Source organism: Struthio camelus, chromosome 11, assembly GCF_040807025.1.
Source record: "Struthio camelus isolate bStrCam1 chromosome 11, bStrCam1.hap1, whole genome shotgun sequence".
NCBI classification, from domain to species: Eukaryota; Metazoa; Chordata; class Aves; order Struthioniformes; family Struthionidae; genus Struthio; species Struthio camelus.
The window spans coordinates 10,816,310-10,830,864 of NC_090952.1; the positions used below are offsets into that span (position 1 = coordinate 10,816,310).

The 14,555-nt window shown below is 40.4% G+C and overlaps 1 protein-coding gene across 5 annotated transcripts in view; it reads left to right on the forward strand.

The window, feature by feature from the left end:
- The window catches only part of TENM1 (teneurin transmembrane protein 1), a 910,925-nt gene that overhangs the window by 851,058 nt on the left and 45,312 nt on the right, over positions 1-14,555 (forward strand). For all 5 annotated transcript variants that reach the window (XM_068956568.1, XM_068956571.1, XM_068956570.1 and 2 more), the window contains one exon: positions 10,751-10,905. In XM_068956568.1, the coding sequence (XP_068812669.1) occupies positions 10,751-10,905 (155 nt within the window). The remainder of the gene's footprint in view (positions 1-10,750; positions 10,906-14,555) is intronic.

Here is a 14,555-nt window from a genome sequence, read left to right on the forward strand (position 1 = left end):
ACACAATGGTAGTCCTCTGTCATTTCCTTACCTTGCTTAGGAACTCAGGTACGATTGGACATACAAAAAGGGGTTGGAGGTGACAAGTGGTTCAATCTATGAGCAAGCTAAATCGCTTCACAAAGCTCGCTCATGCATTTGATACAGCCAATCCTTTATGAGGGAAGAGTGAGCAGCACACTACAGCTAGCGTCCTCTGAAATGCTCTCTTTCCTTGTGTGGCAACACTCCTCTTTAATTACCTTTCTATTACAGGGTGGAAGCATCTAATTATATTTAACTTTGAAGCAAATAATGTGGGTGTGAAGTCCACTTTGAGACTTAATGCATTCAGGTGACTCCTGTGATGTGAACGGAGCTTGCACATACATACTAAGTCAGCGTACTTAAAGTAGAGAGCCAGCAAAATTGAGTTTATTTGGAAATCTGTAGTTTATCCTTCCTCATTAAAAACACTTTGCAAAGTGTCCACATCTCATGTACTCCAAGTAAAATGAGTGTTTAGATGCAAACTGCTTTCCGAATGCCTCTTATATTGCCACAGGCAAAACGCACGTGAAGTCTTGGATCCCCATGAGCGCCACAGTTAATCCACTTGCAGTGTGCATTAGAACTGTGATAAAGACTCTGGACTTGATCCTCTAAGGAAGCTGTTCGGCCTCAACTCCCGCCGAAATCACGGAGACCACAGGGTACTCAGCATTTCTGATGGCGGAGCTCTAAGTGGGCTTTTAGCATGCTCCCCCTGTAGCGCAGTGCTTGCTCCTAATGACTAGCTCTAAGGAAGAGTTTTGATTATTTTCGTGAGCTAATAAAGGAAGGCTGTATATCAGTAGGAAATTAGAATGTATATCCAGGCAGAAACGTTTCTAAGACAAGCGAATAATCCTGTTCTAAGGCTTAGCAAGAGACACATTGTAATTATAGATAGAGTAACTTTAACATGTCTTTAATGATAGAAGGTAAGTGCGAGGTAAGTACAAATAAATGTTAATCTTCAAGCAGCTAATTAATGTAATGAATCAGTTCTAAAAATAGTAGAAAACAAGGGTTTTCAGATCCTTTAGCAGAAAACAATCAATGCATTATTGCTGATTACAATTGATTATATCTAATTACACTACAGTTAGTTGTTCCATCTTATTGTCTTATTGGGGAAGTATGTTGGTAAAAATCTGTAATATGCCCTCTACTTTAAAAATACCCATGCGTAGCTGGCTTCTTCAATGGAAAGTTCTAGTCACAAAGAAATTAACAGGAATAAAAATACAATTTATCGGTTTTGGGGCAGTGAGCGAAAGTTAATAAAATTAACTGTAAGTGGACAATGGCTCATATACTGGCAAATTCAGATAATGGCTCCCAGCTGGTTTTGAATTCTGCACTTGCTCTAAGTTATAACAGTTTACCTTGGAATTGGTTTTGTTGCATTTTGTTATGCTTTGGGTTTTAGATTTTAACCTCAGGAACTTAGGGACTACAGCATTCCGTATTTGTATAAGGCCTAGCACAGTACAGCGTCAACCTGTAGTCACCATCACACGATGAATAGTTAGTTGTGTATTATCGTAATGGTCTTATGTGTGCTGTGTGTGCTACGTTGTCTTCCTCTTCACTGTAAGAGGTTGAATAACCTCAAAAGCAGTAGGGAGTACTTGCCTAGTACCCGTAAATTTATTATTTGTAAGAAAAGCGGAAATTTTCCTGTACTTCAGTACAGTTTGGCGATTATTTTGATCACTTATTTTGCTTGTTATCAGAATCATTATTAACTCACAAGATACCAGGTCACGTTTCTACTGAAATTACATTCAAACAGTGTATGCAAAATCTTTTTTCTAGAACACAGGAAATGCGGATAAAATTTTTGGTGCGTGCACAGACTCGCCAACCTCTTGTCCGCATTTAAACATACTTGAGCACAAAGCAGCAAAACGTTATGTAGCATTTGACTACGTGAGCAAACAAATAATTTCTAATTCCTCTCCTTCAAGATATTTTCAACACAAAAAACATGTGCATGATGATGCAGATGATAGAATTGCTCAATGACCAGACAAGAGTTTAGCATTTGTTTTTTAATCTGATGTGGAGAAACTTTAGCTCTGTTTTTTTTTTTCCATCTACCTTTTGATTTTTGTCCTCAACATTCGTTCTTTTGCAGTAAAGGAAAAAGGTAACAAATTTACCTATTTTACTTGATAGAAAGATAATATCTGGGAAAGAATTCCGTTTAGCCGCTGTCTGACCTTGGTTCATTACAGCTGGAGTTACATTCTCACTTTTGGCTGCTTGTGGCTTTGAATGTAGGCTTATCTGTATGACTCCGTTTGTCCATTTGTAAAACTGATAGGAAATACCTGTTGCGTAACAGTAATTGGAAACTTAATACTGTTTGGTAACATCCCTCAGATGTACGGGAATAAGTGGAAATTCACATATGATTTTTTCAGTTACTTTTCTGAATGAAAGTTGCTGCAAATGCTCTTTTGTCTTTTCTGAACTCACAGTGATTTTCCTACTTCAGTAGGCTTGCAAGTCCTTTTTGTAGAGTTCTAGAATATTATTTAATCATTTAAAGCTTTCATAAACTTTGATTTCTCAGGATCTTTATTTGGCATGACTGTCTTTACCTAGTCACCAGGAATTGAGGGCCCAGTGATAAAACATAGTAAAGTCGCCCTAATCAATTACCATTTGATCCGCTTTCCTCAATTTTTATTTTACCAGTAATTCACAAGCTGTATAGCTCTGTTCAGTCTGTTCCCACTTCTCTATGAAGGACTAAAGATGAAGGAAGGGGCTTAGTGGACATTAATCTTGCACAGTTGTATATGTGTTTGAGCTGACTTTGAAGGATGCTTTTAAACATGCATGGGTGATGTAGTTGAAACTTGAACTTCAATATATTATTTTTACTGCAACTTTCTTTAATTCTGTAGAGAACTCAGACTAATGAGTCATGTAATAGATGACCTAGTACTTAAGCAGAATGTGAAATGATACGAGGTGGGGACATAAAATAAGATCTGTGACAAGCTGAACACATTTATTACACAAGAAGATATTGAAAATGAAGAAGTAACTACACAAGGTATTAATCACTGTCTGAATTACAATCTCTTGAACTTTACCAAGCAACAGACTTCAATTTTGGGGTGGAGGGTTCTGTTTGGTGAGTTTGGGAATCTTTTGGAAAAAATATTTTGGCCCATCTAGTCACCAACCCTATCATTTGAATAGTCTGCATTAATACTTCCAAAAAGGCACTAAGGGACAGGGTCGTGTTTTTTACTAGATAAGTCACAGAATATTGGAGGAGTAAGAAGCACTAAAATGTACAGAAATACCTGGGAGTTGTTCCACTTAGCACTGCAAAGCCAACGCCTGGATCAAAGGTATTGAACACTTACTCTGCCCTTCTGAAGTCAGTGGGCTTTAGACATGTAAATGCCTTTGACTTTCCAAGCTTAATTGACAGAGGCAGTGAGAGTCTGAGACAATCAAGTTACCACATTTTGCTGAGCTACAGTATCTCTCAGTAAGTACGCCAAGTGAAGCGACTTAGATTAACATCTGATTTGAATTACCTTGTATTTGTCACAGCCACAGAGCATCCACTCAGGACAGCTATTGTGGAACAGCAAACTAAGTAACTTAATAAAACGGTAAGTCCCTTCTATGTTTGAATGCTAATTTTCAAAAGTGACTTACAGCCTTTAGAAGTCCAAGCACTGGATCCAAAGATTTGGGCATCCAAGGTACTGCAGTGTCTGCTTTTTGACTCCTGGGTCCAGACCAGACAGACGCTTGAAAACTGGATGATAGATGCGCAGAAGGTCTTTGCAAGCTGTATGGAGAGTTACTGCCTCAGAAGACATTACAAACTGCACAGAGGGTGCAGACTACTTAAATGCAGTGCAGTGACCTCACTACAGATGCAGTGACCTCAGGGTAAGCACCAGGAAAACGCAGAAGATTGGAATGAGTTCTAAATCCCATGCATAATAAAGATGCCTTATTCACAGCCGTGGCCAAGTACCTTTTTTCACTCTGATCCATGGCCATGAACTAGCAACACAAATGAAAGCTTAAATTAAAAATCAATTCTGCAGTGTACTTTTATTCATTTTACTTGCAATTATTTTACTATGACAATGCTAGAAAAAAATGACGATTTGGAAAAGGTGCTAGCCCCCCCCACCACCACCACCAATAGCTTACATCCTGAAATAATCAGTCTTGTTGCTCACCATCTGCAGCACTACTTTCTAAAGTAAATAAAGCTGTAAGAACAACTGCTCAGATTGAACCTTTGCATTTGTCATATGACAGTAGCTCATTTAAGGCCTGCTCCTGCTCAGCTGAAAGGTTCATATAGGCTTTAGTAGGATTCAGACTCACTTCTTAATATAGCATTCTGTGAAGACGAGACCCCCTTTTCACGGGTGGTGAGTCACTAATATTTATTCAGCAATCTCTGCCATTTTACAAATCCGTAAGAGCTTTTGAAGCCTTCTATGCAATCCAAAAAGAAAAGCAAAAGGGGGTGGGATGCTCAGTATCACCGTGTAAAGTAAGAAGCAGACCTAAACCAGTGTGATTTTCAAACTCGTATCATTGCATTCGATTTCATAATGCAAACATCATAAAATAAGTTCAGCTCTTTCCATTTTTGATTCACCGATGTGTGTTCCTTGTTTTTTCTTCTGTGATTTTAGTTACCTATTATTTCAGAAGTCTGGGAATCTTGTAGATTTTTTTTTAATGCAGACTTTCTGCAAAGCAAGTTCTCCTAAATTTCAGACAACCTTCGTCTGAATGCATAAGAAAGTTACTCACTTTTCTGATGAACGTTGTCAGCAATGAGTGTGACCCAGTCACTGTTATCTCAACCTGGAAGCAGGACATTTTCATTCAGAATAAGTACTTAAAATAATGCTATTCTCACCAGCGCTGCTGTTAACGCATCTCCAAAGAGAACAACAGTCAAGTGCAAGTACTGAAGTTGTGTTCTAGCTGACAAAGAATAGTTGAACGTTTTGCTGCTAGTACTGAGAAAGTAATGAAGTAAAGATGACAAAGATCACAAAGCAACAGAATGCAAATCATTTGAATCATATTTTGAGTGGTGTATTATGGTAACCTATAAATAACTAATTGCATAAAATTACTTTAGTAGTTTCTAGATGGCAGATTTAATTAAAAGCACCAGAGACATTTGGAAGTTTAGAAATGGATGGCGTGCAATTTGCCCTTTTACCAACCATAAAATGGTAATTAACCAATTTGATTCACTTCTTCCTATTAAAAGTTTTATGAGAATAGCAAGTTCCTTCTGAATACAGTTTTTCTTCAGCAGAAGGTAGCACGTTCCCTTTTATCAGTCCTCACCAGTAGTTTTAGATGTTCATGTACAAATTCTTCAGAATTTTAATTAGACGTTTTCAATGTAAAATACTCATTTGCAGAGGTTTTAACTGGGCACAAAGTGTCAAGTAGAATTTCCAGAAGTGGGCATTATATAGCTCTTGCTGCTGTTCATTGATGTGTTTGAGGAGGATTTGTTCACAAAAAATAATCTCTTAGAACACAAGTGTGGGCTATGGTATGAAAAAAAAAAAAAAAGAGAGAGAAAATATTTCAATAGGGAACTTGCTATATTAATTTTAATGCGTATTTTTTAATTTAATTACAAATCCACCATAAGCTTAGCTCCATTAACATTGCAAGGCCAAGATTTCTAAGCTGAAAGTAAAGGTAGGATGCATAATATTCAAATCCGTTTTGAAATTAATTCCTGTGGTAGCTATGCCCAGAAATGAGCAGTTTGCTTTGAAAGTGTGATTTGCATTTGTAACTGTGTACGTATGTGCACTAAGGCAAATCTATCAGAAGAGTTAACCCTTTCACCAAACTCACTCCCCAGAGCATATTGCAGGAGAGGTTACTCCATCTGCCCTCTGTGTTCACTGTGGCTGTATTCAGCCTGTCTGCTAAGTACCATTTTGTGCAGAAAAGTTGCAGCGAGCCGCACTTTTTTTGCGAAGCCTTTGCAGTGATGGCAGGGAGTAGCCAATGTGTGAGTGCGCTAGCAGCAATCCATTTTTGATGTTGGTTAACAGAGCTAAAATGGGAAGGATTAACAGACCTGTAACAGTGTTATAAATACTGTTCTGAGATGTCCGAGCATAAAACCACTGGAGATGGAAGTTAGCAAGAGCTCCTGTTTTACTTTCAGGTACAAAATGTAGTGCTCTGTAAGACTGTTCCAGTGAGTAACCGTAACTAAAGCAGTCCTTCGGGTCAAGGATGTTACTCAGAAAAACAGATTGTGCTCAACCTTCGAGTCAAAGGACACGACCAAATCCTCACATGGAGGACTTAGTCCTTACTCAGACAACTTACTCAGAGACAACTGTGTTTAAGTAGGAATCTCAGATATCCAAGCAACGTAGGTCTGTCATGCGGGCAGTAAGCCGCATCTGTGCCCGGAGGCCGTGTCGGTGAGGCTCACAGTTCAGTGCTACAGCCCCATGGGAAACTAGAACCAGAGCGAGAGCCTAATGCAAACTGCATTTTACTCTCTGCGCAGAGAAAAAAAGATACGTAAAAAATGAGCTTTTTCACTCAGTCAAGGAGCGAGCAGTATTCATACTTGCACTCATTCATACTTGCAATTTGTGCTTCCGTTGGCACTCAGGAAGCACATGGCTCCTCTCTGGCTTCCTAAGCGATTAAAGAGCAGCTGAAGCACTGTGCACTTCTGTTCTGTATCACACTGTACGTCACAAAAGGATTAAAAATAAGCTCGTAGAGTACAGATTATATGAAGCATCATGCAAGTTGTGACTGGAGCATTAATGAATCCAACATCTACTAATGAATAAATTGGGACAGTTTAGCCACAGATCTGTATTTTGTTTTTCGATGCTATGTTATGTATAGGGCGTTTGTCAATAAGATTTAAATGCAAAAGTACTTTTTTTTCTAACAGGTAAACTGGTATTATTTTAGGTTAAGTTAAAAACTAAGAAAAGGATATGTTTTCTGAGTGAAGCAGCTACACAGGAATAACTATTGGATGCAGTGGTTCTGTGTTAAACGTGTGTAAACTGGTGCTTTAAACTTTGCTTTTTAGGAAGTGCCACGAATTAATTCTCTTTAGCGCAGATAAGGAAGACGTGGTCCTGTGTCTGTTATTACACTGGTGTAGTACTTGCCCTGCAGATAGATTGCCTTTCTGTGATGGTTGTAGGCCGAAAAGCATAATTCCAGCATTAGAGGATCTTTGGTTTTCTTATACAGGCAGTGTTTGAAATGCTTTCAGCAGCACAGCTGAGCGGCTTTATTTCATCGTTGCACAATTTTTGACTTTTATATAATGAGTGGTTCACAGCCAATGCAGCCATCTGTTCAGGGGGAAATCGCGTAAGAGCGGAGCTGCGCTGGCCGTGGTGATGGTTGGTGGCGTCACCTTGCCCGCGCCGTGGCTCCCGCCCGGGCTGTGCTGTGGCTCCTCTCCGGGTGCGCCGCAGCACTCTCCCCGCCACCTAAGCGGCTTCCTTTCTTCAGCCTATGACCTATGCTGGAAAGTAAGTCAAATCCCACCTAATAGCTCCACGATGTAGTATCAGTAGGGTTAAAAGCAGCCCCAACAGACAGTCATACCTGCTCGCAAGAGGCAGTCCTTGCTCCTCGCGCCTTCAGGGCCACAGCAGTCCAGGTGCCTTTTTCGCCAGAAAAGGAGGCTGTGGGAGACTCCCGTGAAAGCAGTAAGAGGCAGGGACTGAAGAGGCGTTTACCACAACCCGTCACTCATCCGAGGAGCAGCCCTGGCACCATTTCCAGCAGTTTTTCCATTTTTCTAGTCCATTTGCATGTTTTTGGCTCCACGATGTCCCTGCCCTGGTGGCTAGTAGAGCCCAGGCCAGAGGTGGCAGGACCCTCAAAATCCCCGCGCAAAGGGCAGGAGGTGCTGGGAGCCCCCGGCGCCGCGTGCTCCAGGGCCCAAGCAGGGTGCTGGGGTCAGCAGAGCCCCGCTGATTTCCGGAAGGGCTGATTTATCAGTGTACGGCGGCCACTTCAAACCCTACCCAAACCAAAAGGCAGGTAATAATTTGGCCCTTTGGGCATTATTGTTGGGAAAAGCTCCCGGCGTCGCAGGAGCTGATCGCTGTTAAAGGCACCGGCCTTTCTGCCAGTAGTGCGTTTTGTTGGCTTCTGCCATGGGCATTCCCTTGGGAGGAACGTTTGGAAAAAGCGTCTGAAATTGGTATGTTAATTACTTGTGGACATGGTCATTGCGGGGGTTTTAAAGGGGTTGTTTTTGCAGCTTGTTTGTCTCTAGAGATTTTGCAGCTCACTTTGCCCATCTAGCCTTAGTTTTGGAATAGGCTGAAAGTCCGACCGGCAGCTCTCACTCTCACCTTGCGTGTGTTTGTGACAGACAGGCAGGGAGCCCGGCGTGCAGTCCCTTCCCAAACCCCGGAGCGCGTAGTTCGTCCCCTCAGCATCAAAACGTACCCCTTCAGCACTTAGACACACTCACCATCAGACATTTCAGCCTTTTGGATTCATAAGGTGACTACTCAGAAGCACATGGCAGATGGGATCTGCCAGGCTTCGTACAAAGTTTCTGCCTGCACCATTACTCTCTAATTAAAGAGTAACGATCTTCTGAGAGTGCTGTACGGAGGAGGCATCCTCAGGGAGCTCGCGTGCCGGGAGAGCCAGTGTCCAGCTTCCTCCTGGCTGGCCCTGTCCCGCATGCCCCCCGGGACCGTCATTCCCGCTGCTGACATCTGCCTTTTGCATTTCAGTGGTGAGCCCTTTCAGACCATGAACCAACGTATCCTGGCCCTGTAGCCTAAGGCAATTAAGCAGTCCTTGGGCACTTTTTGTCCAAAATGGAGGACATGAGAGGACAGCGATTACCAGTCTTCTAACTGCAGTTTACAGGCAGATGAATACACCGAATTGCTGATTTCCAAGTACTAATTTCAGCTACCAGCACTATACTAATAGCCTGAAGACTGAATGTAGTCGAATAGTTAGACACTAAAAAGTTAACTGCTGTGGCCTTTGGATTTTTTTTCTTTTTTTTATGGTGATGCCCTCAGACCTTGGAGAGCCGCCTAAATGTCACATAGAGTGAAAAGGTGCCTCCGAATGGGAGCTGAAACAACTGGGGATATTACGACAGCACGTATCTGAAAGCGTGTACCCTTCACAGCCTTACTCGGCCCTTCCGCTGGGTGTTAATGCCCTAAGAGAAAGCATGTTGCGCTCAAGCATCTGTAATCGCCAGATGCCTCCAGCTGCCAGGTGAAGGATGTCCTCGGGCCCCAGGAGACTGCCCCTTCCCTTACTGCATGCCCTGACTCCCAGTTACACCTGCTCCTGTATATTTAAAGGTTAAAGAAGTGGAGGGGGATTGGGTTTTTTCTTTCGTTTTTAACGGCTTATGGAAGTGCTGTGTGGTATTCCAAACGGGCATGCAAGCAAGCCTTTTGCAAACTCCGAGTACGCGTAGCCGTCAGTTGTGCTAAATGCCGGGGACAAAAATCGAGAGCCGTATCAGCCACTCTCCAAACCATCTGTTCAAGTCCTCTGCCTTTCGTTTCTATGTAGCAGAACATAAATTCATTATTAAAAGAGCCTGGCTGTGCACAGCAGATGCTGTAATTGCGAAGTTATGCAACTTTAAATGGGAAATTATGAAGTAGTTTAAAGCAAGAAATTGAGCAGTTTGGGTAGAAAGGATTTTACAGACCCAACTTGAATAGAAGTGCTTTTCTAGCTGTTTTCAATATTTCAGGGAATAAAGACTATACTTACATTTCACACAATATAGAAAAGTCTAGCAAAACAGGAGTGCAGGAAGACCCGTGGGGGAAGCGTTAGGCTGGGACAGAGCAGGGCTGGGCACGAGTCGTGACGTGGTGCTGCCAGCACGGCCAGCATGAGGCAGCAAGGACTCACGTAGATCTGTGCTTCCGTTTCCCCACTTTGATAAAGAAGAGCATGGAGTTCCCTTTGCCTAGCCGTCCCATTTGCTTTAGGGTCTGTCCCTGCTTTGCAAAGCAGTGCAGTGTAGTGATGCTAGAGCTACTGCAGGTACCGAAAGGGGCAGAGCCACGTTAGCGCATGCTGGAGTATCCTGAAGTCTCCTGTTGTCGGGGGACTAGCTTATTTCTGGTACATAATCATGTGTTTTGGGGAACACTGTGAGGGTGGACCATTTGTATGGATACCCCCTTCCGCAGCAAGGATCTCGTTGGCTTTTCATGGGTGCCTCCTACTTGCCCAGGTGCTCTGATGATGCACACAATACAGAAATGTAAGAATTTTGCCTCTGCGTGAGAATTAAGAAAGTGAAAATGAAGAAAAATCAACTATAAGGTAAGTTTTTAGAAAAGCTAGTCTTACCCACTGTCTGTGATGAAGGACATAATGCAAAGTTATTGAAGAGCACAATTCTACGAATATATGTCACAAGCGCATATGCTGCTTTGTTCTGTTTCTTCTCTATGTCTCTGTAAGTCGGGAGTTGCTCTGATATCTGGATAACATCTTTCCACACTTTGCATAAGCTTCAAATAAGTATTAGAAAAAATTGACTCATACTTTTTTTAATCATCAGATTTTCAGAATCTAAGAGGAAAGGAAACACTTTAAGGTCATACTCTCCAATCTAGATAATGTCAGTACTAACTTTTTTTTTTTTTTAACCTTTCCTTTCATCCAGGTATCACTGTAGATAAGCACGGATTTATTTACTTCGTTGATGGTACCATGATTCGGAAAATTGATGAGAATGGTGTGATCACAACAATAATAGGTTCAAATGGCCTCACATCAACCCAGCCATTGAGCTGTGACTCTGGAATGGACATCACTCAGGTAGACACCTGGTTTTCATGTGTTGTCACTGTTTTGCACGTTATGGAGACAAATAACTTAGTCTCCCCTACAAAAATTAGGTATCAGGATATGCTGGATGAATCGGGTAATTCTGCACTGCACATTTTAAAGACATGTTTTCAAGAGCAGCAGTGATTTGTGCTAGCACATGGATCTTCCATTCAAATAATTATTGTAAGGTATAGCATATAAATGCAGAAGCATGCTTTTGATTTTATAGAGGAGATTGCATATCAATGTTTAGAGGGGCTTATAAAATGAATACAGACTATATCTAAATTGCTTTAGAAAGTTACTTGCTACTTTGAAATGTATCTTTTAAGAGCTCAGAAGTTTAGAGTGCTTTTCTTTAGTCCAGCATTCTGACTGATTTGCTTGAACCCCACTAAATGGAAAAGATATATATTCTGTTGATGTCTAAGCTTCTGCTCTAAATCCTGGTGGATTATTTAGTAAGTTTGAATTAGTTTCAATTAAAAAAGAAGTGATGAGATTGCTTGGCTGTAAATCCCGTAAATAATAACAAAACAGCAGTGCTGTACTGAAGCTACTGCATTTCAGTGCATTTCTCACAGTGCTTTTCAGTTCTTATTTCACAAGCAGTGTAAAAGAAATTGGACTGAAAAATACTTTTTGCCTTTCTAGTTTTTGCTAAAAAAAAAAAGATAAATAGATAAACATGAAGAAACATGAATGGTACTCCTGACTAATGGGTGAAGACTTAGGTACCAAAAGGAAGGGATTACCATTTGCCAATAAATACTTGAATTAACTAACTTCAAAATGGGGGAAAAGCTGTATTTAAAATAACTTGAGGCAGTCAAGTAACATCGTAAAGATACATTATGGAACGTGTAAGCTAATAACGAGAAACCAGTTGATTTCACATATCATTTTCTTCCCTTCCCTACTTCCTGGGACCTTCATCATTGGAAAAGAACAGTTAAAATATACTGAGCTCTTACGTTAAGAGCTTCTGTGTAGAATTTGAGTAGTAGGAGGTTACTGTGATCCTCTAGTCACATACACAGAGCATGTGGGATTGTTATTTTGGCTAGTTTGTAGCAGATTTCACAGGGGCAATCAATGGCATCTGCTGCTGGAGTCGCCATTGGAGCTGGGGATTTATTGCCACTACAATCAAAAAAGGAAAACATATCCTCGTTCCGCTTCGTATGTCACCGCACAGTCAGTTTTTGCAAATGCAAAAAATTCTGGTCCAGTAGATGTTCAGTTTTCCATATAAAATGGAACAGGCTCAACTGACTTTCTTGTGTTAAACTCAAGTTTAAACTGGCCTGGTAACGTTCTTAAGATCGTATGACTTTTGGACACCTTGGCTTCTGCTTTGGCCCCTCTTGTAGGATACCCAGTCCCTCAGACGGTGTGCACGACCCCGCTAAAACGACCGGTGCTCCTCAGCAGCCAGCACTGCCCCTCATCCCCGCTGCTGCACAGCAGCTGGCACAAGTGACGCTTCATGGAATTTAGTGCTGCCTGAAGCACATTTTGCTTGTTTCTTGGATACATGTAACAACCGCCTGGAGCATCCGTAACCAGATTAGAGATCTCTGAGGTGTAGGGAATGGTGCCAGGTGCAATGCCTGTTGCCTGCCTGCCTTCTCCTTGTGATCTGCATCTAGGGCTGCGCTCGTAATTGCTTCACCGGCCGCATAATATGCAAGTGTGTGTTTGGGTGCAAATTTTTGCTTATTTTCTGTGTGAAATGGAAAAAATCCACTTTTCATGTTGAAACAAAATGTACCATTAATCTGAAATTTGATGTTTCATTTTGATATTTTTTCCAATTCTTTTTAAAAAATGCAAATATACTTTAGCAAATAAATTGTGGCAAGGGGGTTAGCAAATGTGGAAACAAAATGATTTTAGTTTTAAAATGAGAAGTTAAAAAATTAAACTTTTTTTGGCCAAAATCAAATTTATCAAATTTGTAAATAATTGGTTTGTCCCTCAAAATTCTATCGAGTTGTCTAATTGCCAGAAAGAACAGGTCTAATTTACTTTACAATATAATTGCAATGCCGTGGAGGAAGGGCTTCTGAAAAATTATAGAAAAGAAAAAGCATGTCTTAGAGCAGATTCTTTTCCATGTTGTTCTCAGGACATTGGCATTTTGATGGGCCGCCTTTTCAGAGATGGAAAGGAACTATTTTCTTCCGTGAATAAAGCCAACACCGTGCTTTCACCGTGCTAAGGAATCTGTTGGTTCATGCTGCCTGTTTCTTAAAATTTTGCAAATGGGAAATCAAGCATTCTGGGAAATCACTATATGCTCTTACTGCATAGATTGGGATAATTTTAAGATAAATAGAAAACACATACCAATAAATATTCTAAGCAATATAATAAATGATGGCATATAAAGGACCCCTAGAAAGTAGCCAAGCAATCTAATTACTTTTTTTTTAATTGAAACTAATTCAGTCTTACTAAATAATTTTCTATTAGTGATAGGTGAAGTCACCTATCTGCAATACAGATGTACATACATCCTGAAGCATTTCTAGTTTTATAGATCTGTTGGCGTGGGGAGCTAAGCAAATCGTCATATTGAAATTTTTAACAAAACCCTGGATTTTGAGTATTTTCACGTACCATTTTAAAAAACAGATGTGAAAGAAATGCCCAGAATGAAGGTTCTGAAAGGTAACTATATCAAACTTGATTGATAGTCTTCTTTCAAAAGCTGCTGCTGATAATCAGAAAACTGTGAAGTAATCGTATCCCATTGAAGTCAATCATGTTAATCTGAAATTATAGGAAAATAACGAAATGATATTTTTACTTGGTCCAAAACAGTGCATATCCTTGCAAGTCTGCTGAATTTATTCCAGAATGGCATAAATATAAATGAAAGATGAATTTGGCCCATCTCCACTTGAATTGTTTTTTGGCTAAATTACAAATAACATTTACGTCAAGAGTATGTGGGTTGCTCACAAACTGTATGTTTAGAGGAACTTATGAAATAGGTTAATAAAATCAATTCTAGAAGCTAAATTTGCTCTGACAATAAAATCAACGACTTGCTCAAAATCAATATTTCTTGATTTACAGAAATACAAAAAATGTACTCTTGAAGTAAGCACATAGAATAACTGCCCATTGCGAATACTACTATAAATGACAAGCTTTCACTTTAAGGCATTCACTTTAATATATGAGTTGATTATGGAAGGGTTTAATCATTTATTCCAATATCAGTTTGACAGAAACACTTTGTATTAATCATTCTGTACTTGTTATTCACTGCCTTCTCATTCTTAAGCACGCAATAGTATTCTGCATTCATAAGGGGGGAAAAAAGGACAGCTGGGATTGAGAATATTATATGTGGTAGCAAATAAACCACCAAGCTCTGACTAATTACTTTGCTCTCGTACTTCACTGGGAGGATGTTAATCTGAATTTCAAAGGCAAGGACATTACATTGAGGTATTTATACGGTATGCTGGTGTTCTCAGTACTATATCTGCCTGTACAAAACTTGGATGACTTTTTCTTCTCATTGCAGCGCAATTCAAGTGATTTTAGTGTTCTTCAACTAGTTAATAAGGAGGAAATACAAAGCAAATGGCTCTCCAGATCTTGATTTATGAATACACCTT